At 41.7% G+C, this 26,885-nt stretch overlaps 1 protein-coding gene across 1 annotated transcript; it reads left to right on the forward strand.

Moving 5' to 3' along the window:
• The first annotated feature begins 333 nt into the window (after positions 1 to 333).
• Positions 334 to 25,324, forward strand: tbc1d19 (TBC1 domain family, member 19). Its single transcript, XM_020504426.2, has 21 exons — positions 334 to 553; positions 789 to 861; positions 988 to 1,033; positions 3,630 to 3,705; positions 4,267 to 4,341; positions 4,511 to 4,574; positions 5,321 to 5,367; positions 5,448 to 5,558; positions 6,022 to 6,094; positions 6,556 to 6,594; positions 8,930 to 9,042; positions 13,357 to 13,431; positions 13,628 to 13,690; positions 20,697 to 20,781; positions 20,884 to 20,928; positions 21,037 to 21,069; positions 21,292 to 21,401; positions 21,616 to 21,707; positions 22,627 to 22,742; positions 22,945 to 23,015; positions 23,851 to 25,324. The coding sequence occupies exons 1-21, from the start codon at positions 455 to 457 to the stop codon at positions 23,923 to 23,925; spliced, it is 1,581 nt and encodes a 526-aa protein (XP_020360015.1). The 5' UTR covers positions 334 to 454; the 3' UTR covers positions 23,926 to 25,324.
• The last annotated feature ends 1,561 nt before the right edge of the window (positions 25,325 to 26,885 follow it).

The raw sequence follows: 26,885 nt of genomic DNA on the forward strand, positions 1-26,885 counted from the left end.
GAATGCAGGTGACGGAGTCATAGCAAAGTCATAGCAAGCAAGTCTTATTACAGGCCTGGCTTACTCAAATGACCTTTCTTCTAGGCTATGTAATGCGATTGATGATCAGATGTTGTTGGATACAGCACTACAAATACATAGATAATCTAGACAATCTGACTCCAAACAATATCTTATCTTTGTTTATGCAAAGAACACAGCCTATATTAGGGATTTTTCATCAAGAAAGGGAGATAGAGCTTGCAGGCTATTCACAATGAGCACACTGATAATGCAATAAATAACTAACAAGCTAGGAACTAATCTTGCGTATTTTTTGTTTCCTCTACATCCATAGTCCGTAGTTGCTAAGTAACCACTGCAGAGGCCAAAGGCTGCATCACCGGATACCAAATGGATTCTAAAAGTCTAATTGCCTTATCGTAGTGTAGATAAACCAAAACGAGCATTGAAAATGATGGATGAGGGAACGGAGTTATCACTGACAATTGCGCAAATTGTCCAGCGACTGAAAGCAACCCATTTACACTCTCAAATAGAGAGACAGGCCAAAGTGAGTAGCTAGCTAGCTGCTCTGCAGAACCGAAGGCATTGACCAAAAGGCTTGTGCAACAACGAATGTTGTCCTCCCTGTCTGCTGCTGTGAGATTTTACAGCTGCCAAGGCTATACAAACAGTTGCCTTATCTAGCAATGCTATTGATTTTACGACCAGTAACTAACTGTTTGACATACCAAAATATCTAGCTACTTAGAGAATATGCTTAACTATTTTCTCATTCTATTTAGGAGTGTTTGCATAGACCCGAGATACAATTAGAATCTCTAAAAGAGGACGTTCGTAATTTTCTCAAAGCATCAGGTAAGCGCCTGATGCAGAACAAATATTTGTGTGGGTAATAGCTAGCTAGATGTCATGGACTGGACCTACATTGAATATCATGCATGTCATGTTGCAAATTAATACCTTTTTTATTTTGTGTTGCAGGTTGGGAGAGAAAGCTACAGAATGCAGTATACAGAGAGTTGCATGTGTAAGTGTTTTTTTCAATAAACAAAATGTATTTTGTATAAGCATATCAAATGCATAACATGTACATGGGCACACAGATAGACAGAGAGAGAGATTGAGAGAGACCAGGCAGAGAGAGGGGGGGTCTAATGGTGTGTTCCCTTACTGAAGTTTGGTTCTAACTGTTTTTATATAACATTTATGAGAGTGAATCACCTGAAATGTTCAGCCAATGCTCGTTTAAAACAGACACCAGTAAAAGTGATTTGGGGCTTTAGTCTTGGCCAAGAACCACACTCCAGACCAGATCCCAAAACTGGCACCAACGCTCCAACCATCATCCAATGCCAGGAGGTCTCATGCTTTTATTCTTCTGTTTTGTTTGTCTGTCTAGACCTACTGTTTGTATCAGATATGGACAGACAGACGCATGTTCCTTGCATTGCTAACACTTTATTTTTAAACAGACAGCACTTTTTCAGCTTCTCTGTTTGTATGATCAAATCGTGAGTTGTTATTCAGTTTGAGCAAATGTAAGCCCGAGTCACCTTAAGTCACTTAAGAGTACCATGGTGTCTTACTGCTGTGAGATGAAAACAAAACTCACGATCCAGCTGCCTGAACTTGAGGCTGTCCAGTTTCGCACTACAACGTAAAGAGTTGAATTATGCCTTCCTCTCTTGAACATGAATCATCTGTGTATGTCCTCGTTTAGGTGACGTGTTTAGATAAAGATGAGTGTTTTACAGTGCCTTGCAAAAGTATTCATCCCCCATGGCGTTTTTTACTATTTTGTTGCATTACAACTTATCATTTAAATGGATTTTTATTTGGATTTCATGTAATGGACTTACACAAAATAGTCCAAATTGGTGAAGTGAAATGAAAAAAATAACATGTTTCTAAAAAATAAACAGAAAAGTGGTGCGCGCATATGTATTCAACCCCTTTGCTATGAAGCACCTAAATAAGATCTGGTGTATCCAATTACCTCCAGAAGTCACATAATTAGTTAAATGAAGTCCACCTGGGTGCAATCAAAGTGTCACATGATCTGTCACATGATCTCAGTATATATATACACACCTGTTCTGGAAGGTCCCAGGGTTTGCAACACCACTAAGCAAGTGGCACCATGAAGACCAAGAGGAGCTCTCCAAACAGGTCAGGGACAAAGTTATGGAGAAGTACAGATCAGGTTTAGGTTAAAAAACATATACAAAACTTTGAACATCCCACAGAGCACCATTAAATCCATTATTAAAAAATGGAAAGAATATGGCACCACAACAAATCTGCCAAGAGAGGACCGCCCACCAAAACTCACAGACCAAGCAAGGAGGGCATTTATCAGAGGCAACAAAGAGACCAAAGATAACCCCGAAGGAGCTGCAAAGCTCCACAGCGGATATTGGAGTATCTGTCTGTAGGACTTCTTTAAGCCGTACAGTCCACAGAGCTGGGCTTTACAGAAGATTTGCCACAAAAAAATCCATTGCTTAAAGAAAAAAATAAGCAAACACATTTGGTGTTTGCCAAAAGGCATGTGGGAGACTCTCCAAACATATGGAAGAAGGTACTCTGGTTAGATGAGACTAAAATGTTGCTTTTTTGTTTTTCATCGGCAGGGACTGGGACACTGGTCAGAATTGAAGGAATGATGGATGGTGCTAAATACAGGGAAATTCTTGAGGGAAACCTGTTTCAGTCTTCCAGAGATTTGAGACTGGGACGGAGGTTCACCTTCCAGCAGGACAATGACCCTAAGAATACTTCTAAAGAAACACTTGAGTGGTTAAGGGGAAACATTTAAATGTCTTGGAATGGCCTTGTCAAAGCCCAGACCTCAATCCAATTGAGAATCTGTGGTATGACTTAAATATTTCTGTACACCAGCAGAACCCATCCAACTTGAAGGAGCTGGAGCAGTTTTGCCTTGAAGATTGGGAAAAAAATCCCAGTGGCTAGATGTGCTAAATTTATAGAGATATACCCCAAGAGAGAGGGGGGGGGGGGTGAATAGTTATGCATACTGAAGTTTTATTGTCTTGTTTGTGTTTTGCAATAAAACATATTTTACATTTTCAAAGTGGTAGGCATGTTGTGTAAATCAAATGATACAACCCCCCCCAAAAAGCACTTTTAATTCCAGGTTGTAAGGCAACCAAATCAAAATAATGCCAAGGGGGGTGAATACTTTCGCAAGCCATTGTACAAGACAAGGGCCGTCTGAAATGGGCTCGATCCTGTTTTTGTCCTCCAGACGGCCAGAGTCATTTATTTAGGTTGAATGATGGACAAATGCAGGAGGTGGATCTGGTGGAGGAACCCAGACCTTCTCCTTCAACTGGAGAGAGAGCTTTCAGTTGGTCTTAGTCGATTGTTCTTTTCCCCCAGTTTGATTGCATAAATAAAAATAAAATCTTCAATATGTTGCTGATAGTAGAGGATCCTACTGCCTTTACGGGTTGTTTTGTCATACATTTATTTGAAGAAATTAGTCTTCTCACTTTCTCTTTCCTTTTTTCCTCTCTCTTTTCCCTTCCCTCTCTCTCTCTCTCTCTCTTTCACTCTCTCTTGCCCTTTCTATCTCTCCTACTCACCCTTTCTCTCTCTAGTCAGCCGCTCCCCAGCCACCCTGCAGCTCCCCCAGAGCACGCCAAGGAGCCTCTGGCATACATGCGCAAGGCCCAGGTGGGTCTGTTGCTTCCTCTCTCCATCCATCTCTCCTTCTCTTCCTTTCTTCATCACTCCATTTCATCATCTCTTTTGTGGTTCTGTCTCTCAGATTTGTCTGGTGAGTTACTGTAGAAGATATGCTTTAGTTAAGCAGATATGTTTTAGTGAAGAAGGGATTCTTACAATTCTTGGGTGGGCTGCCTAACAGTGTAAAAGTGCATAAAATTGCAGGAAAAATGCCTTTAAAACTGCAAAAATGTCCTCTCAGCTGCATGGCAAAAATGTGTAGAATTGCAGGAAATTTGCTTTAATATTCCAAAGAATTCTCTCAGCTCCATGGAAACATTCGTAAATTTGCAGGAAATTGGCTTTGAAATGCACAAATATATCTACATCGCCAAGATGGGGACCTATAAAATGTTCTCAAAAATTCTGATGGGCCCGCCACGCCCACCACCAGGAAAAACTCTGCTCAGACTTGTCTTTGTAATGTCGTTAAGTTAACTGTTTGTGTGTGTGTGCGCGCACTTATGTGTGTGTGCGTGTGTCTAAGCTTGTGTGTGTCTTCCCCTACAGGTAAACTGGGAGAAGCGTATCCTCAAAAGCCTGAACAGCATGTGCACAGAGCTGGGTGTACCCTTGGCTCGTAAGGTAAACCGTGTAAAGTAGTTTATGACAGCATGTAAAAGGGTACTCAACCTAAGATGAGGTCTTCAAGAATATTCGCAGAGGGCCCTGTGTGTCAGTATATATTTGTGTTAATGTCTTCAGTCTATTAACAAACTACTTTATTGACTATTCTTAATTTTCCGTTTTGTAGAGGCCAGCTGTGGAACAGAAGGAGTTGACCAACAAGTGGAATGAGATGGGGACAGACGAACCAGGTCTTTACCTTCAAACTCCATGTTGATGATACTGTTTATAAGTGTGGATTAACTGGGGTTATTTTAACATTGCAGGAGGATGTAACCCTTGCCATTGTAATTAAGGCTGTGTGTGTGTGTGTGTGTGTGTGTGCCATTTATACTTATATACCTCTTGCGTAGGTGCATTACCTTAAGTTAACTCTGCTTGTGCACAGTACTCCGTGTAACAGAACAGTCTCCTAACAATGCTATCTGAGAATGGGGTATGGTAACATTTACAAGTGTGTGCCGGGCCTTGGCATAAACAGCAGGCCTTGTGAATCCAGAGGATAACCAGACTCCTGGGCCTTGCCTCGCTCCGATAGCGAGTGGAACTCCCCTTCCAACCTTAACATGCTCTCTTTATTGACTGACCATGCATTTGACTTGGAGTATCTGACGATGAAAACTTCTAAATGCCTGACTTTGCTGGGAATTCTCTATCCAGCGAAGACGCTATACCATTTTTCTCCATTGGAGATGACCAAAAATGAATGTCTAATTTGCCAACACATACTATGGATGGTTGCATCATCAGGTTAACTTTAATGACCATTGAATGGATATTATCCATTCAATGGTCACCAAAGTTAGCTTGATGATGCAACTATCCACCCAGCATCTGTGCTATGTTGTAATTACATTGTTATATCTATGTTATAACTACTATATTTTTATTAGCAACTTCAACTTTAATGCTCCTTTGTCTTCGTCCTTTTGTACAGATCTAAGTCGTTTCAGGCCTGTCTATGCTCCCAAAGACTTTCTGGAGGTAAATGGACTTCATCTCAATCAATATGTTCTGATCGACGACTTAATACTCCAAGTTACTCCATTTCCCATGATTCCCAGGTGCTGATCAGCCTACGGAACCCAAACCATGACAGCAGTGAGGAGGCCAGCGCAAAGAGTCACTGGGGTCTCATCCAGGTGCCCCTCCACGACAGAGACATACCTCAGATGGTAGGGGAAATACTGTGTGTTTGTCTGTGGTGTGCGTGCGTGTCTGTCTGTTTGTGTGTCGTTCCACAGGTGATAGGAGAAACACTTGACCTGACCCATCTGTGTGTGTGTCGAAACACTGGGTGTGTGTTTACACATTTATACTTTAGGGCACGTGTCAAACACATTCCACGGAGGGCAGTGTGTCTGCGGGTTTTCGCTCCTCCCTTGTACTTGATGGATGACATTAGTTCACTAATTAGTAAGGAACCCCCCTCCCCTTGTTGTCTATTTCTTAATTCATAGGTAAACCCAAAAACCGGTCAGATACTTGGTCCTCCATGGAATGAGTTTGACAGCTCTTTAGAAGAACAGGAACTGTTTGTCTGCGTGTGTGTAACCTACTCAAAGTAAATCCCAGATGATTTGTGTTTATTGACGATTCGACGGTGTTTACTGCGATTTGTATGTTTTGTCCCCTCAGAGAGAGGCCTATTCAGAGTTGAGCCTGACCACGGGGCAGCTGGGTATTGACGACCATACACACGTACCCCCAGGTAAAACTCGATTAATATGTACTGAGCTTGCGTTCTGTGTCCTGATAAAAATACTCATACTTTCCGGCCTATAAACAAAGCTTTGAAATGGAGAATAATGGATCATTTAGCGGTAATTCCTCTTCCACATCAAGTTGGAAGAACTTCTAGGTCTACAGTAAAATCATTCAGAATCATCAGAGAAAAACATGTTTACCTAGCAAATACAGAAATAAATCGGGATGAATAAAGAACATTTCAGTTGATATCTTATCAGTTTGTGTAAATGTTTCTCATGCCATTCGGCCGTCTGGCATCTCTCAGACAATATCTGTGTGTCTAAGAAGGATTTAAATATCATTGTATTTATAGCCTTTTGTTTGTAAATCCAACTGATACAGTAGTCCGTTCTGGAAACGGATCCACTTCAGGCTGACAACTGATATATTTTTGTTGTCCCTCCTTTTCATATCTCTGGGCAGATTTGTTTGAAAGCGAGCATACTCGCATCGGGAAGAAAGGTAAGATAATAGATAGATGGCTGGTTCATTTGAGATCCTATTTATTTAATAGCGTGTATCTCTCTTTTTGTATCGTAGCCAGTTGGTCCTCTCTGGAATATGTGTTTCTGACATTAAAGTGGGACATTTGGTACTGCATGCACTCATGCGCACACACACACTAGGGCTGGGCGATATGGCCCAAATATATCACAAAATGTTTCAATTTTATGTTTTGGAATAATATAAAAGTTCTAAATTGGCTTTATGAGTTGTGCATGACCGTAGGGCGGCAAAACATACTGTACATTTGAAGTGATTTCAGTGCGTCCAACCAGCCTCACAACCGCAGACCACGTATACGGCGTCATGTGGGCAATCGGTTTGCTGATGTCAACGTTGTGAACAGAGTGCCCCATGGTGACGGTGGGGTTATTGTATGGGCAGGCATAAGCTACGGACAATGAACACTATTGCATTTTATCAATGGCAATTTTAATGCATAGATATACTGTGACGAGATCCAGAGGCCCGTTGTGAGGCCCATTTCTTTTAAGGTATCTGTGACCAACAGATGCATATCTGTATTCCCAGTCAGGTGAAATAGATTAGGGCCTAATTAATTAATTTCAATTGACTGATTTCCTCATATGAACTGTAACTCAGTAAAATATTAGAAATTGTTGCAAGCTGCCGTTTATATTTTTCTTCAGTATAGATAGAATCATGGGAAAATAATAATAATAATATTATTCTATAGTTAGAATGTAATCGTGGACACTTTGAATACAGTGTTGTTTGACATGACAATGAATGAAAAGGCCAGGGAGGCGTTCATAGAATTAGGAATTAGAATCTCTATGGAGGCGTTATTGTGACAGGGTAGAAACCAAAGTTTTGGTCAGTGTTTCTCAGGGGAGTGGGACCCTATACTCTTTGGCTACATTAAATGTTTTCTCTAAATAAAGGTTACATATATTTCATTTTTTTATTAGCTGGCCAGCTAACTAGCAATTAGCATTAGCGGCTAACACAATTTAGTTTAGCCACATCTTGGTAAGAAAAGACAAACTTGCTGTTTGCAGACAGTAAGATACACAGACTAATATTGCAATTATCGAATGCTTTCGGCTTTATATTAAGAAGCAAAGTGGAAATCGTAATCGTTGTCATCAACATATTGTATCTGCTGCATTGTCCATGAAGATTGAAGTCAAGAGTGAACGGTTGGCAAATGATAGTGGTCGAGCAACAACAACTGTGCTCCTTGAGTGACAAAGAAGGGGTGGGGAGAGAGATGACTCAAGTAGCGGAGTAAACTATAAAAACAGAGTGGTGTACCACATTTAAAAAGCCAAACGTTGTAATAGCGTTATACTGCCCGCGCATCAATGCCAGTATATAGTCGCATACGGTTTACCGCCCAGCCCTAACACACACACACACGTGTTGTTCTATGGATTTCCATTTAAAATCTTACTTTCCCTAACCCTTACCTTAACCCTAACCTTCACTCAAGAGTTAAATATCATTTTCCTTGTTATACTATCCTTTGGGGACTTTGGGAGATTTCAGGTCTCCACGAGGATAGAAGAACAAGACCACACACACACCTCTCACCCCCCTCCCATAGGAAACCCCTATAGGTAGCTCCTGCCATAACTAATCCTCTCCTTCACCCTCTCAAGTGGCCTAGTCTCCCTTACACTTTTGCACTTTACCCTGTCCCTGTATGCTGAGCCTAATGTAAACATTAGCGGGGACGCCTCTTATAGGGCTGAATCAGGCCTGGCCCGGGGGACACATACAATAATACAAGGACTCATTTTGTGTACGTCTCCTTAGTGCCCTCACAATGTGTTCTACATGGGTAGGAATGTGTTTTAACACCCCGATGGCCAAGGGGACAGTGGATCAAGTGAGGATAGCACTCTAAATGCCGATTTAAAGAGGAACAAGAGGGCAGAATGTTTATGTTGGAGTGTGTTATTGGCTCTCCGACACCTGGAGTAAGTGGAGTCAAGGGCCATGTGTGTTTGGGATCTGTCGTAGTGGAAGGAGCAAGATGGAAGGTTCAGATTCAGATAGGGTCTGGTCTGATCGTTTGCAGTCTGTTTGTTTTATATGTGTGTTCAACAGAAGGGGAAAGTCGTGTTGCTATAATGACAGTGAGACATTTCGCTATGGTCCTGGTATGTTTACTGTGGTGTGAGTCAGTGGCGTGTGATATATTTATTTTCATTGTAAATTCAAGTATTTAAATGTACACGAAGGAGATCTCTCTCGGTTGTGCTATAATGTAACCACTGCTATAGTATTGTTGTGTTATGAGGGTGTCCTCTGTGTGTCGTTCCAGTGGTAAATGAGCAGGACAGTGCAGCAGCCCAGCAGTACAGTAGACAGGGCTGTCCCACTGGCCTACGAGCTGACCTCTGGGCCCTCATCCTCAACTCCACCAATGAGCCTGAGGTAATGCACACACAGACACACACTACGCTGCCTGATTAAGTGGTTACCGATCCTTTGTAGATGAATGTATCATTAGGTTAATGTTAAAGACCATGGTGTTGAACCTGCTACTCTGGGTTTTCTGCCTGTGTTTGTTATGAAACTGCCAGGCACACACAGCCGTTGCGGTTCCCAAGGCCCATTTTTTTTTTCTAGGGCTTGAAGTTGCTCACCTCTTCCTGAACCTTCTCCAGTGTTAATGGTTGACATGACCTATCTCCATCATTCACACTGGAAGAGAGGAACTGTTAAGGAGTATTTTTGTTAGAAAGGAAACTCGGGAAACTCATATTTACCTGTGTTGGTTCTTCTCCATACGTTGGCTGTATGTTAGTGTGGGGGCACGTATGTTTATCCTAATTTATATTTACGTGTATCTATGGGTGTTACCACCTGTGTAGCTTCAAATAAGTTTGCCAATAAAGAGAGGTCGTATGCGATTAGATTTAGCAAGCATTACTTTTGATTGAACCGTCAAATCTAGCAAAAAATATAATCTTTCCATAGGCATTAGACATTGTCCTCAAGGAATTCACTTATTTTACATGTAGATACGTATACGTATTTTATAGACTGAATGCCTAGTTCTTAGTACAGGTTCATGCAGCTGGAGACGATCCTCGGGCTATAAATTAGTGGCGCTCGTGTTTACGCCATCCTGCCGTAACTCGTCCCAGGGCACTGTGACCGCCAACGTAATCAAACTGGTTGCGATTTAGCAAAGTTAGCTCAAACAAGAGGGCCTGCTCCCTGTGTGGTAAATGGCCGTGCCCCTCCGCATTTGTATAACCCAGGGAACGGACCCCCGCCTCGTCGCGGGCCGATTAAACATTGCCCCTGCCGTGGGAAGATTGATCCCCCTAGGAGAGTTACAGGGATCCAGCGGAGGTCTGTAGAGCATTACCTCCACCAGGGTCGACAGTAGGACAAACAGAGTTGCGTTCAGGACAGGAGAGAGGACTGTCCACTATCCGTAATCTGTGTGCCACTAGCTCTAGCGTGTATGACATGGTGGTATTGTATGACATATCAGGACACTCAGGATATTGTGTAAATGCACAGAGATTTATGTTATTGCAGTATAACCTAAACATCTTCAAGGATGACCTCCAGGTTGTATTAACCAATCACCACTATCCTTTTAAACAGAACATGTCCACAATGTCCCAGATAACCACCGTCACCCACCACCCATCAACTCTCCTATGACGTAGCCCGCATCCCACAATCCCTCATGTTAATAAGGGTAAGGGCTCTCCAGCGCAGACAGGCTAATAGATGGGCGGAGGCCTTTAAGGGCCTCACCCAGGAGACAGGGCTTCCCCCGGGGCGATGGACAGAGGTGGTGGGCGGCCATTCCTCACCCACTATGCATGGCATAGACTCCTTATGTACAGCCACTTACAGCTGCCCTGTGGCACAGAAGCAGTTGTGTACACAAGGCCCTCAAGGTACTGTAAGTCAAAGCATGGCAAAGCAGTTAAGTTGAAATCTCAAGGGTTGAACCGTCAATCCGAAAGTATTGTTGTGGAGATACAGTACTCGCCTTCTCATCCAAAGGACAGGGAGGAAAGTTCATGAGAATGACAATGTGCAAGAGACTATAGTTAAACCAAGTGCAATCAAGTATTATGCATTTAGCTGACTGAGATCAAGGAATGGTCACGCGGAGCGAATATCAAAGCAAGTATTATTTAATAACTTATTAATGGAGTCATGAAGCATTAACAAGCACTACAAGGCACTGCTCAAGGCATGGCTAATGAGAGAGAGATCTACTTCACTTGCTTTGGCAATGTGAACACATGTTCCCCGAGAGAGAGAATCTAAGACCCTTTTATATCATCTGAGTTGTTTGGATTCAAAATCTGAGTTTGTGACTAATCGCATTACTGTAAAATTAACAAATCAGTTATCAGACCTACATGATTACAACAGAACCTCTGCTTCTCAGAGGTGGGACAATGGGGGTTGGCAAGGGCAACACAGTGCATACATACAGTTCATAAGAAGAGCTGTTGATGCAAGTACTGACCATCCATGATATCAAAATTATAGTTTTATCAATGTCTTGAGGCTATACCGTTTTTGTTTACAATTACATTGTTTACAAACATTGTAATAAAACTAGCTTATATTTGAGGTTCTGGTGGGTTACGACAGTTGAACTAAGCTAATGAGGCTTTTATAAGTTATATTCTCAGAATCAATGAGGATATGTCATTAAGTTAAAAGTCAAAACATTTGAAGTGTCTTCGGAAAGTATTGACTCCTTGACTTTTCCCACATTTTGTTACGTTACAGCCTTGTTCTAAAATGTATTAAAGTGTATTTTTTCCTCATCCATCTACACACAATACCCCATAATGACAAAGCACAAATGTTTGCTAATTTATCAAATACTAATACTAGTATTCAGACCCTTTACTCAGTACTTTGTTAAAGCACCTTTGGCAGTGATTACAGCATTGAGTCTTCTTGGGTCTGGCGCTACAAGCTTGGCACACCTGTATTTGGGGAGTTTCTCCCATTCTTCTCTGCAGATCCACTCAAGCTCTGTCAGCTTGGATGGGGAGCGTTGCTGCACAGCTATTTTCAGGTCTCCAGAGATGTTCGATCGGGTTCAAGTCCGGGCTCTGGCTGGGTCACTCAAGGACATTCAGAGACTTGTCCCAAAGCGTTGTCTTGGCTGTGTACTTAGGGTTGTTGTCCTGTTGAAAGGTGAACCTTCGCCCCAGTTTGAGTTCTTGAGCGCTCTGTAGCAGGTTTTCATCAAGGATCTCTCTGTGCTTTGCTCCGTTCATCTTTCCCTCGATCCTGACGAGTCTCTTAGTACCTGCTCCTGAAAAACATCCCCACAGCATGATGCTGCCACCACCATGCTTCACCGAAGAGATGGTGCCAGGTTTCTTCTAGACGTGACGCTTGGCATTCAGGCCAAAGAATTCAATATTGGTTACATCAGACCAGAGAATCTTGTTTCTCATGATCTGAGAGTCTTTAGGTGCCAAACTGCAAGCGGGCTGTCATGTGCTTTTTACTGAGGAGTGGCCTCCGTCTGGTCCCTCTACCATAATGACCTGATTGGTGAAGTGCTGCAGAAATGGTTGTCCTTCTGGAAGGTTCTCCCATCTCCACAGAGGAACTCTAGAGCTCTGTCAGAGTGGTACCCTTCCCCAGATCTGTGCCTCGACACAATCCTGCCTCTGAGCTCAACGGACAATTCCTTCGACCTCGGCTTGGTTTTTGCTCTGACGTGCACTGTCAACTGTGGGACCTTATAAAGACAAGATGGTGTGTGCTTTTCCAAATAATGTCCAATCAATTGAATTTACAACAGGTGGACTCCAATCAAGTTGTAGAAACTTCTCAAGGATGATCAATGGAAACGGAATGCACCAGAGCTCAATTTCGAGTCTCGTAGCAAAAGATCTGAATGCTTATGTAAATAAGGTATTTCAGTTTTTTTTATTTTTAAAACATTTGAAAAAATGTGTAAACTGTTTTTCGCTTCGTCATTATGGGGTATTGTGTGTAGATTGCTGAGGGAAAAATATTTGTATACATTTTAGAATAAGGCTGTAACGTAACAAAATGTGGAAAACGTCCAGGGGTCTGAATACTTTCCGAAGGCACTGTATGGAGCAATCGTAGATTGCCCCTTTAATGTTTTAAAGGGAATTTTAATGTCTCAAATTGACGATATCCATTTTGGGTGTTTTGAATATGTCTGGGAAGCCCTACCTCTTGACATGGACAAGCAGCTTGAACTTCATCTCTGTTTTTCTCCCCACCAGTCTGATTGCCAAAGTGCTTGAAGTCTGTCAGAGTTTTGGTTTTATTCCTCTTTTCCTCCCTGTCTTCTGTAACTTCGTTCTTTTATGATAGCTTTTATCAGACCGGAGACATTCTGATGTTAACTATGTGGTGTGAAGTGTGTAAGTGTTGAAGTACTTCCCATAACATTAACCTTGCCTCTTCGTCTGACTAAATCATGGTCATGTCAATGTCAACGAGCACATAAATTTGACAAAATACACAAGGTGGTTTAAGGACATCAGATAGTAGTAGTACTTCAATTCAAATAGATTATTGTAGTAGGAGGGCAAACCGAATGAATGCTGCGGTCTTTAGTTTCTTTAGTTTAGGCCCACTTTCTGTATTGGATTGAATGGTTAATCATTTGAATAAATGATTGTCCCATATTATTTGTGGAGGTTGTATCTTTTAGCTTGATGTTATTTGTAATTGACTGACTGATGTTTTGTTGGACAGGATGTGATGCATTATGAGCAGCTGAAGGCTGGAGTCATACACCATGACCTGCTGGTGGATAACCTCATCTACAAGGTAGGCTTTGGCGTGCCAATACAAGCAGGAAAACACTAACACCACAGCACATGCAAACACGTGTGGTTGTTGAGAACCTTGGTGTTGATTTATTTTCCCGCCTGCTATGTTCTTTACAAACTAGTAGTGATGTGTCAGATATTTATTTCTTATATCTTTGTTTTGCTGTCAATTATCCCTACTTTGTTTTCTCCAGGATGTGAAACTGACTGCGAGTAATGATGACTACTACTTTGTGTTTGAAGATTTCCTGTATCAGGTGAGTGTGACTCATTTTCCCTCATCCATTTCTCTCTTTCCATCTCCCTTTCACTCTCTCTCTTTTCTTTCTCTCTCTCTCTCTCTCTCTCTCTCTCTCTCTCTCTCTCTCTCTCTCTCTCTCTCTTTCTCTCTCTCTCTCTCTTTCTCTCTCTCTCTCTTTCTCTCTCTCTCTCTCTTTCTCTCTCTCTCTCTCTTTCTCTCTCTCTCTCTCTCTCTCTTTCTCTCTCTCTCTCTCTCTCTCTCTCTCTCTCTCTCTCTCTCTCTCTCTTTCTCTCTCTCTCTCTCTTTCTCTCTCTCTCTCTCTCTCTCTCTCTCTCTCTCTCTCTCTCTCTCTCTCTCTCTCTCTCTCTCTCTCTCTCTCTCTCAAGCATCTACTCAGCAGTCTCCTTCCGTTCTATTAGCATGTCCTTTTAACACTAGACATTAATGCATACATATATACAGAAGACTGAGTGTTATCTATGTAGGTTGTGTTAGGTTAGAGCGTGTACACAGAGGGGAGATAATGGTGGTCAAAATAACACGGCCACCAGACTGTATAGAATACCACTAGAGTAAACTACTCTCACTCCTACATACACAATATTCCATTGTAACAGATATAGTTACACACGCAATTATACGCTCTTTAAAAAAAGGGTTCCACAACGGTTATTTGCAGAGGGATAGGGTTCTACCAAGAACCGTTTTGATCAGAAGAACCCTTTTTGGAAGACAAGGGTTCTTTGTAAGTCAAAGTGTTCTACCTAGAACCTTTAACAACCTAAGAACCATTTTTGGAAGGAAGGGTTCTTTACTGATTCTTTGGGAGGCAAGAAGGATTCTTTGGAAGGCAAGAACGGTTCTACATAGAACCATATATGATATTTCTCAGCATGCTCTATTGCAGGGAGATTTTCAGAGTTGTTTGTTTACTTTAACATCTGTGTTTTTGCATGTACATTGATTGGTTGAGAAATGTTATGCTACACAAAGATAAATAGCATACAGTTTTCTAAACTAATCCAATCTGTTAGTAATTGGATGTTTTGCACCCGTTACTGAGATGGTTGTTCCAGTTTAGATGATTGAGGTAGTCTCAGTATTCAATCTTTTCTACCCTGGCAGTCGTTCTGAATGCAGGTTGTGGGTGATTAACAGTTCCACTTGTTAGATATTCTAACTCTGGCTGGACTCCAATAAGAATTACATATCACTTTGTAAGCAAGCATATTGTGACTTGTAGGCCTGATATGAGATTCCTAACTCCTCTGTTAGGGTATAACTAGGTCCTCAAAGTAAGGTATAATATATGTAATGTATTGTCATAAATAAATACATTTTAAAGTTTAATAAGGCTGGTGGGTTCTACCCGTTCATAGAGGGTTCTAGGCATACACCTTCATAGAGGGTCCTAGGTAGAACCATATACAGGGAGTTCTTTGAAGAACCCAACGTAGAGGGTTCTATATAGAACCCTCTGCTAATGGTTCCACCCAGCACTAAAAAGGGTTCTCCTATGGGTACAAACTGAAGAACCCTGTATGGTTCTACTTAGCACCTTTTTTTCTAAGTGTGTATATAATATAGAGGCTCCCCTATCATGGTTTTGAATACCCCTTTCAACCAAAATACTTGGCGCACGTGCTCATTCAAGTGCTCATTCATATGTCCACCAATACTTGCATCAGACAACACTATAGTGACAGATGAATGTCTCCAGTCTGGCTTTGCTGGTTTATTTGTTTACTTACGTGTTTAAGTGAATGATAGTAACTATTTCGCTGAATGCTGGGAGCGGTTTAGTGAATGGTGGTGGCACGACAGGTTATCATCTCTATGGTGGCTTACCCGCTCGGCACTGACAAATCATCAACATGGACTGTTCCTGAACTCGCTATGCAGTCGTAGAATTCTCTCAATATACGGCTCAGGTTTAGGTTGAGAGAGACTAATCTATAATCACAAATATAAAAAAGAGCGAGTGCATCAGAGACTGGGCTCAGTTCCATTGTAAAGAGATTCTCTGGTAATTCTGAATAATTTTTTGCCACTAGTTCTGAATATTGTGCTCACAAGCCAAAAGGGGTCCCCAAAAATTGCCTAGTACGTTACATATTGTATGTGCAGACACAGTCGCTGGTGAAAGTCAACACACCCCTTGCACATTCAGTAATTCTGAAAACAGCCATTCTGAAAATACTTTTTCTCTCGTGGCTAACTACCATGAAGTTTGAAAAGACAGGCTGATTGGGCGGGGAAATTATATTCATGAGCTCGCCTTGACTGACAGCTCTTTGAAACATCTTTGTCAAGCAACTTGGATGCAGTGTTGCAGTAAAATCCTCTCAAGCAAAGTTGGTGGTACACAAGGAAACTCAAACAACATTGAAATTGCATGAATGATATACAGTATATAGGGTACCAGTCAAAAGTTTGGACACACCAACTCATTCAAGGGTTTTTCTTTATTTTGACTATTTTCTACATTGTAGAATAATATCGAAGACATCAAAACTATGAAATAACACATATGGAATCATGTAGTAACTAAAAAAGTGTTAAACAAATCAAAATATATTTTAAATTTGAGATTCTTCAAAGGAGCCACCCTTTTACCTTGATGATTCCAGATTCCAGCTTCTCCTGGAATACTTTTCCAACAGTCTTGATAGAGTTCCCACATATGCTGAGCACTTGTTGGCTGCTTTTCTTTCACTCTGCGGTCCAACTCAACCCAAACCATCTCAAGTTGGTTGAGGTCGGGTGATTTGTGGAGGCCAGGTCATCTGAAGCAGCACTCCATCACTCTCCTTCTTGGTCAAATAGCCCTTACACAGCCTGGAGGTGTGTTGAGTCATTGTCCTGTTGAAAAACAAATGATAGTGGGACTAAGTGCAAACCATATGGGATGACGTATCGCTGCAGAATGCTGTGGTAGCCATGCTGGTTAAGTGTGCCTTGAATTCAAAATAAATCACATCCATGATTCACGGTGGTAACCACACATGTGGAGATCATCCGTTCACCAACTCTGCATCTTACAAAGACACGGCAGTTGGAACCAAAAATCTCACATTTTGATTCATCAGACCAAAGAACCAATTTCCACCGGTCTAACCCATTACTGAGGTGGTTGTTCCAGTTTAGATGGTTTAGGTAGTCTTATTTGTCAAGTCCTTCACCATAGCAGTCATTCTGAATGTAGGTTTTGGGTGATAAAATATTACAATTGTTGGATTTCCTCCCTCTAGCTCTAATTGGAATCACTAATCCCTTCACAAACCAGCTTATTGTGAATTGCAGGTCTGATGTGGCCCACCAGACAGGATTATCAGACCACAATGTGGAGGATAACTAAAGTCCTTATTAAATGTATAATATAAGGTCTTAAAGGGTTTACTTTGAATTCAAACATATGCACTTGGCAGTCACTTGGTGAAGGCTTCAAGACCAGGAGTTATTGCATGCAACACACATGTCTATCACTAACAAACACAGTCATGGGTGGGTATCTCTCGCATTCACTTGAAAGGCATGGTGGGATATATGCAAATAAGGCTTTACAACCTACAATGTTAAAACCCCTAAAGTACTGTTACACTACATGTGTTATTCCTAACACACAAAAAGGATAACAGCATCAACTCTAATAAAGTGTTCATTTCAGTTGGAATTTGCCACACACATGGTGTTAGGGACCAACACTCTAGGGGTGTTAGTTTGTGAACACTTTGAAAAGTGTTAGTTTAATACTATTTCAGTGGGTCACATATCATTTCCAAGAAAGTGTTACATTTAACATTGTGGGTGTTAAAATACTGATCTCAAATTTACTTCAAATTTGTGTAATTGCTCCGTGGAAAAATAATTCAGTTTTCAGAAGACTGAGGCGGGTTTTCCTTTAACATTTTACCTGGGCTATTTATTTTGATCCTAACAAACTCCCTCAGTCCCTGCCAATGACAAGCATAACCATAACATGATGCTGCCACCACAATATTTGAAAATACAAAGGGATCAACAACATTGCATTCACTCCACATTACTGGCCTGTATGACAAAGTGAAAAGGAGGATGCCTGTGTAAAAAATAATCTACTCCAAATCATCCATTCTGATTTGCAAGAAGGCAAGTAATAAGTAATACTGCAAAAGCCATTCACTTTTTGGCCTAAATTAAACCACAGATTTTGGGTCAAATCCAATATTACACAACACAGATGCAAAACCTCTGTACTTTCCAGTATTGTGGTGGCAGCATAATGTTATGGGTCTGCTTGTCATTGGCAGGGACTTGGGAGTTTGTCAGGATCAAAATAAATATGAAAGGAGCAAAGCCCAGGTAAAAAGTTAAAGGACCCTAACCCTGGGATAGTGTTTTGTTTTTCAGCAAGACAATTAAAACAATTTTATGCCAAAGACACACCAGAATTGATTTCCAATAAGTGTTTAGTGTTCCTGAGTGGTGTAGTCTCAGTCCTGACTTAAATTTGCTTGATAATCAGAGACGAGGTTTGAATATTGCTGTCGATCAATGATTCCCAACTAAATTTACTGAGCTTGAGCCATTTTGACAAAAACAATGGACATTTGTTGCCCTAAGTGTTGTGCAAAGTTGGTAGAATATAATTCAAAATCATTCACAGATGTAATGGCTGCCAAAGTTGCTTCTACCAACTATTATCTTCGGGGGAAAAAATTATATTTTGAAAATGTTCTATAACTTTCTTTCACTTTGAACATTTAGAGTAGGTTTGTGTAGATCTGTAGGGATAATTTTTTTTTTTTAATTCCTCTTTAGATTTGAGGCAACAAAATATGAAGACTGTGCAAGGGTGTGTAGACTTCCACTAGGCACTTTGTTCCCCACGTCATTGCTCTCTCTCTCGCTCTGCTGTGTGTGCATGTTGGTACCTGTCATTCAAGTGGCGAGGGGCTGAAGCTCATTGGCTGGAACTCTAATTACTAGGGGGCTGGCCCATGTGGGGGAAAATGTAGAGCAAATGGCACAGCACAACTTCCAGAAAAGTTGTTTTCAAACTAGGGATTTCGTGGCTAATTGAGGTAAACCAGTAATTCTGCTTATAGATTATGCATGTATGAACTACACATTGACACATCCAGCCCAAAGCAAGAGGTTTAAAAAATACTTAGTAGTCACCAAAGTTCTGGAGCATGTCTTTAAGTCCAATCTGTTCAAAAGTTAAAGTGCACTCCTATGGGGAAAATCCCATGCCCGATTCACCCCACTGGGCAAAAACGGGTCAATGCAGCATTGTTTGCACGTCATTTCAACCAAACAAATCAATGTGATGACGTTGCACCAATGTGGAAAACTGATTGGATTTGCACAAAGTAATCAGCGTAAAGGCATTGTTTTTTCACTCAACTTTTACCCTAAATCCAATCACATGGTGATATTTTTAGTTGATTTAACCTTGAATGCACATTAGTTGAAAACTCAACCAAATGTAAATCAAAACTAGACATTGAACTGACGTCTGTGGAATTGACACCAGCTCTGCACTTCAATACACAGTCCCCATCTGCTGTGACGCAATGACCTTAACCAATGAAATCAGTTGATTAAAACATAATTCAGTTGATTGAGCGGTCATATCATTTCCTGAAGATAATGCCACACAGTGGAGCAGAGTCATTGAAATGTATTCCCAATCAGAAGAGAAGATGAGATTACCATCACATTTTTGGGGCCTTTGTCTGACACCACCTGGTATATTTTTATTTCACCTTTATTTAACCAGGTAGGCAAGTTGAGAACAAGTTCTCATTTACAATTGCGACTTGGCCAAGATAAAGCAAAGCAGTTCGACACATGCAACAACACAGTTACACATGGAGTAAAACAAACATACAGTCAATAATACAGTAGGAAAATAAGTCTATATACAATGTGAGCAAATGAGGTGAGATAAGGGAGGTAAAGGCAAAACAAAGGCCATGGTGGCGAAGTAAATACAATATAGCAAGTAAAACACTGGAATGGTAGATTTGCAGTGGAAGAATGTGCAAAGTAGAGATAGAAATAATGGGGTGCAAAGGAGCTAAATAAATAAATAAATAAATACAGTAGGGGGAGAGGTAGTTGTTTGGGCTAAATTATAGATGGGCTATGTACAGGTGCAGTAATCTATGCGCTGCTCTGACAGCTGGTGCTTAAAGCTAGTGAGGTCCTGGATGTCAGGAAGCTTGGCCCCAGTGATGTACTGGGCCGTATGCACTACCCTCTGTAGCGCCTTACGGTCAGATGTCGAGCAGTTGCTATACCAACCGGTGATGCAACTGGTCATGATGCTCTCGATGGTGAAGTTGTAGAACTTTTTGAGGATCTGGGGACCCATGCCAAATCTATTCAGTCTCCGAAGGGGGAAAAGGTGTTGCCCTCTTCATAACTGTCTTGGTGTGGTTGGACCATGATAGTTCATTAGTGATGTGGACACCAAGGAACTTGAAACTCTAGTCCACGATCAGCACCTTTATCTTGCTCACATTGATGGAGAGGTTGTTGTCCTGGCATCTCTGACCTCGCTATAGGCCGTCTCATCATTGTCGGTGATCAGGCCTACCACTGTTGTCTCGTCAGCAAACTCAATGATGGTGTTGGAGTCGTGCTTGGTCATGCAGTCGTGGGTGAACAGGGAGTACAGGAGGGGACTAAGCACTCACCCCTGAGGGGCTCCTGTGTTGAGGATCAGCGTGGCAGATGTGTTGTTGCCTACCCTTACCACCTGGGGGCGGCCCTCAGGATGTCTAGGATCCAGTTGCAGAGGGGAGTGTTTAGTCCCTGGGTCCTTAGTTTAGTGATGAGCTTTGGGGGTACTATGCTGTTGAACGCTGAGCTGTATTCTCACATAAGTGTTCCTTTTGTCCAGGTGGGTAAGGGCAGTGTGGAGTGAGATTGAGCGTAATTGAAGCAACTCATGCACAGATTAATTTGCCCCTGTTTGTGTGTGTGTGTGTGTGTGCATGCATGCATGCACTTGTGTGTGTCTGTTGTCATAGGTCCTGCTATGTTTCTCTCGAGACACTGCGGTCTTGGAGCACTTCAGCTACAACAGTGCCACTCCTCCCAAATCCTACATTCAAGGTGAGCCATTCTACCCTTATCTAATCTAATTGACAATCATCACAAGTGTTCTTTAAGGGAAATCTCATATAAGGTGTTGATGTCATGGTTGGTTACCTGCAGGCAAGGTGGGAGTTGAGGAGTTTGCTGTGGTGTATCCTCCAAATGGTGAGAATACTCCTTAACCCCAAATTGACTTACTAACACACATATAAGTAGCCCTTTATGCTTGTGCGCAATCATTGATGGACTATTCTCAATTTCTCTTCCGTATAGGTGTCATCCCATTCCATGGTTTTTCAATGTATGGTAAGTACGGTTTCTACCTTCTCAACCGGCCGTATTTGGGAGTCCCATAGGGCTGCGCAATTGGCCTAGTGTCGTCCGGATTAGGGTTAGGCTGGGGTAGGCCATCATTGTAAGTAAGAATTTGTTCTTAACTGACTTGCCTCGTTAAATAAAGGTTAAATATATATTTTTTTAAATAAAATATTGAATTCTGAGGTGTTACTGTGTGTCTGTGTCCTCCAGTGGCCCCTCTGTGCTTCCTGTACAACGAGCCCTCCAAGCTGTACAGTGTGTTTAGGGAGATGTACGTACGCTACTTCTTCAGGCTGCACTCTGTCTCTTCCTCCACCTCTGTAAGTTTAACACAGAGAGAGAATACGGAGAGAGGGGAGAGAGTGTGTTTTCTGTCTGTTCTCTGCTCATATTTGTGTTTCTATGTATAGCTATGTATTTTCATGTGTGTTTGTGTTCATAAAAGTATGTTGCATTGATATGAGTGTGTGTGTGTGTTCAAAATGTGTGTATACTGTATGTGTGTGTATTCACATTACGTATGTTATTCCATAGGGTATAGTGTCTCTGTGCCTACAATTTGAGAGGCTACTACAGACCCATCTCCCCCAGCTATTCTACCATCTACGGGAGATAGGCGCTCAGCCGTGAGTATACACACACACAGTCTTGTACAGCTAACCTTGTGGGGGGGGGTTGACAATTGAGTTCCATTCAAGTCCTATTTTCCCTTAACCCTTAACCCCTAAGCCTAAACCTAACCCTAACCCATGCTCTTACCCTTACCCAAAAACCTAACCCTAGCTACTAACACTAACCCTTAACGTAATTCTAACACTAATTCTAACCTTAACACTAAACCCCCTAGAAATAGACTTCTGGTCCCCACAAGAATAGTTAAACACGTCTATACACACACACCATATGTTTTCCTATCGTTGTGGGAACCTAAAATTGATTTCCATTCAAAATCCTATTTTCCCTAACTCTATTTTCCTAATTCTAACCCTAATTCTAACCATAACCTTAAACCTAACCGCTAAGCTTAAAATATTCTTTATCCTCCTGGGTATGTGGGAAATGTCCCCACAAGGGAGAATTTTCCTTGTTTTATCCTTGAGGGGACTTTTGGGAATTTACAATACCCAAAAGGATAGTAATACAAGCACACACACACGTTTGTTTTACTATCCTTGTGGGGACCAAACTATTGAATCCCATTCAAAATCCTGTTTTCCTGATATAAAAGGGTCTCTCTCTCTCTCTCTCTCCCTCTCTCCCTCTCTCTCTCCCTCTGCCTATGCATTAGTTCAAGCATATACCACCATCTAGTGGAAAAATATTACATTACTTTTCAAATCAAATTTTATTTGTCACATACACATATTTAGCAGATGTTAATGCGAGTGTAGCGAAATGCTTACTTTTGAAATTGATATGGCGTTGAATATGTATGATTATCTTTCATGCAGGTATAAAAAGGGAAATGTATGTTGTACATTTGGGCTCCAATGATGATACATAAACAATGATGTGACACTATTCAACTGTTGAACATACCCTCAGCTTGCGTATTGCCTTTAAGTGGATGGTGAGAGCGTTTTCTGGGTACCTTTCTACTGACCAGCTCCTCCTTCTGTGGGACCGAATCCTGGGTTACGACTCACTGGAGATTGTAGCAGGTATAGCAGCACTCACGTGAAACTACTCCTCAATGTAAAAAAAATAAAAAATAATCATTATCAATACAATCAACTTTGTGACCGTGCATTCTAGTATTATCTAGTTCACTAGTATTTAGAGGTGTGTTATGGTGTTACGGCTGCATTGATGCTAAACTGTATAGTGGGTATTGACCCCACTTTCCCTTCTCTCTCCCCCTAGTCCTAGCAGCGGCCGTCTTTGCCTTCCGGGCTGAGAACCTGATGGAGGTGACATCACTGACCTCAGCTGAAGTGAGTGTGCCGAGGCCACAGGCAGGTCGTCTTTCTCCCACACACACACACACTGGCTTCCACTCTGGCCCTTGGTTACTGAAATAGCCCCTTACTCTCATTTCAAGCCCTCTGCCCCTCCTACCCCCCACTAGCCCCCACTTCCCCCGAAACGCTCACACCCGAAATGTGCAAGGGTCATTATTGTGGTGGACACAGGGTGTCTGTGTGTGTTGTTAAATGTCAAACAATCTGGAAAAGTACAGATTACACGAAAACATACAAAGGACACCTAGGTAGAGCATTGCACCATGAACTTTGGCATGAGTCCCAGCCTCGTGTCCTTGTACCCACTTAAGAAAGCCTTTATACTGTCTCCCCCAGAGCATTTGACTGACAGCCATAGTAAACCTCCCCTAGCCGTCTCTGGCCTCCCCTCCCCTCCTAGAGAGTTAATCCAGTGTGACGCACGGGCGTCAGGTTGACCTGATGCTAAGATGCTGGGCCACAGTATTTGCTTGCTCATTCACCACCTGGTCCACTGGAGAAGGTATCATAACATGGCTCCTTATTTTTAGAGCCTGTGCCGAGGGCCTGAAATATTAGACCCTTTCTGTAAACATGATAGGGCCCCTAAATGTAATCCCAAAAGGCCAGGCTGTGGGAATGGCATATACCCTATATGAAGCCTACAAGGGGAATCTGCAGCTCAATAGTGTTTCAAACAAATTGTCACTAAAAAGAGTTTCTGTAAAAACGTCATCATGTGGAACTTTATTACATCCACTGGTTGGTTGGTGTGAGTCTGCTGTTGGTAATGAACGTGTGTTCTCTTTGACGATCTCCCTTACTGCAGGCCGTCCTCGCCGACCTTTCAACTCTGAAGGTCATGCCTCTCATTCAGATCTTCCTGTTCGCCACTGTCATCTGAGGACCTGCGTGTTGTGTGTGTGTGTGTGACACGTGTGTGCGCGCGCACCGGAGGAGACGTGAGCAATTGCCTGTGCTGTCAAGCTGTTCCCATGCCAACGCCAGTGATCGTCTGTCAGAGTCAGAGATGCCAACCACACCTTATATGGAATATGAAAAGGCCAAAAAAAAGACCCCTGAAACCTTGTATATCCATCCCACCATATTCTTTTCACTGTGTCAGAGCTGCATGTCCCTCTGCATGCACGCTACAGAAATAGTTATCACCATGTATCATATTATTAGACATATTATACAGTATGTAAGTATAGCCCTCAGATAAGCTAAGCAAATCTTACCTCCTTAAGCTATGCCCTCTAAGTAAGATGATATATATGCCAATGCTTGGGACCAGCTTGATGAGTCTATTGGAAGCTGGATTGCATGGAACAGTATTGTATTGGGTTGTAATTGACAGTGTGAGAGAGGGAACCCACTGGGCAAAAACTGGTTGAATCAATGTTTCCATGTCATTTTAACAAAAACAATTCAATGTGATGACATTGAATCAAAGTGGTAAACTGATTGGATTAGCAAAAAGTCATCAACCTAAGGGAGTCTTATTTTTTTCACCCATTTTGTAACCTAAATCCAATGACATTTTTGTTGATTTCACGTTATTTGAGAACTCAACCAAATGTAAATCAAAAGTTAGGCATTGAGATTACGTCTGTGCCCAGTGGGAAGTAGTTGTAGCTGTCTACAGTGTGACCATTGATGTGTTAAGGAAACGCTGATAAGTGTTCAGTGGGGTCTTAACATTTTATATTTTCATGAAACGCTCCTTGCAATAATAATCCTGTATTAGACGCTAATCAGAAGCTGCTCTGTGTCGGGTTCCTCAAGAAAATGATCTCAGTTAATTCATTATCTAAGTCATAATTAATAAGGCTTAAACTAATATTCTAATGTTCATTTTTAATATGCAAGATATTATCATAAGATATGACTTGTGTATAAGATATGCCATTACAACACTGTTTTTGTCTCAGTATTGTTTTTATTGATTTTGTTTTTAATTGTGAAAATGATCATTGAAGAACCTTTGTTTGAATTGTTATTTTTATGTAATTAGTGTACATTTTTTTATGGATTTCATTAATTATTGCGTTCACATGCTATATTTGTATTTGTCTCGCCCTGTTATTTGATCCCTGACCCAATTTTGTTCCATTTTGTGCCCATTGTCAAATGTATGTGCCCAGATTACATATTTTTTATTTACAGTTTAATTTCAGGATTTTCTTACATTTTACCCTTCCCAATGCGGTCAATGTCTCTGAGATCAGGGGACATTAATCAATCATAGCATAGTTTTGTTTTTCAATGCTCATTAAATTAAAATAAAGTAATGAAACCTATATCCACTAGTTTGTATTTTCAATTTTGACTTCACCTCTGTAGTATTGTATTCAGACTCATTAACAGACTCATTATTCCTTAGACCTTCACTAAGAAGTAACATATGTAGGTAACATATGGCCCCTAGATCTCGGTTTGACAGCCTACATCCATTCTGCAACAGCAGTAGAAATGTGGTCATGCATTCTGCATCGTCCAACATAATTAAATGACACTTCTTTTTGGATAGGGTAAATATTTGGATGTGGCGTACTGTACTTTGGCAGCTCATCAGAGCAATGAGCCTGAGGAGTCAGTAGGCAGAATCAGTAATTGACAGGTAGCAACTAAACATTATCTGCCCCCCCCCCCCCCCCAGCCCACCCTAGCATCTGCTCTGCCTTTGCTTTGGCTGTCTTCCCCCTATCCATTCTGTGTGCTCCTATCAAATTATGCTGTTCCTCGTTTTGCTGCCCTCCTTCTTTCCCTCTCATGCTAGTCCCCGCGGCTTAGTCATGCCTGGTACAACTGCCACCTGTTTACCCGGACTCCCAGAGCCTTTCCTGCTCATTGCTCCCCTGGGGGGCCAGTGACTTCTTATCAGCCTCCCTTTGTTCTCCCTGGCCTGAACTAGCCACCACTGTTGGCTCCCTTGATGTTGAAATGATGCTCTACAGGAGCAATGTGGCGTCATCAGCCCATGACTGCCATCCCATCCGTCATCACTCTGGCGCTGGCCGTTGTTGAAAGATTTCATGTAGATGGCACTATCAGGTTGCCCGTCTCACTGGGTGGCACTCTTAGGTATTAATATAACATTTGTAAACGTGGTCCAGCTGATCGTAATGATACAGTTACTGGAATAGTGGACAAAATGTATTAATTTCAATGTCAAAGAAGCATCCAAGAAAGCATCTATTGAAGTGTTTGAGGCTATAACATGAACATCTAGTCTGTCATTTGCCATTACTTCAATTTAGAGAAGCATATGCATGAGTCTATTAAAATGTATAGCCTAAATGGGGACACATTGAGATACCATAATAGCATACTGTAGCCTGGTTACCGATGTTCTTAAAACCATGAATGCAGATGTATTGGAAATAACCCATAAAGTGAAGGTCAGAGCCATATGAGGCTCTGGTTAGCAGAGGCGGCCAATATGCTGTTTGAAATATGCTGTCATCTGACAAAATCTAAATATTCTGTTGCATATAGCCTAGCCTGCAAATGCATGCCACTTGCCTTATCAATAAAGGTTTGGGACACTTTTCCCCGCGACACGCATGTTCAAAAGTGACAAAGGGGTGCCTCGAGCAACCAATCACACTCTGCCATGTTGGGACAATCTGGCCAATGGCAGTGCTCAGCAAAGAGGAAACGTTGGATGATTCGGCAGTTGTCAAGCCATGGGGACTCTGGGGAGCAATACAAAAAGGGAAGTGGAAAACAATCAACCGATCTGAGCATCCGCGTCAACGTGACGTGCAAACTCCCCCGAAATGTTTGAGGATAATTCCTCTGCTTTTTGGATGCAGTTCAGCAAAGCGACAGGCCCCTGGGGAAACGGAAATGTTTAAA

This window comes from Oncorhynchus kisutch, linkage group LG16 (genome assembly GCF_002021735.2).
Source record: "Oncorhynchus kisutch isolate 150728-3 linkage group LG16, Okis_V2, whole genome shotgun sequence".
NCBI classification, from domain to species: Eukaryota; Metazoa; Chordata; class Actinopteri; order Salmoniformes; family Salmonidae; genus Oncorhynchus; species Oncorhynchus kisutch.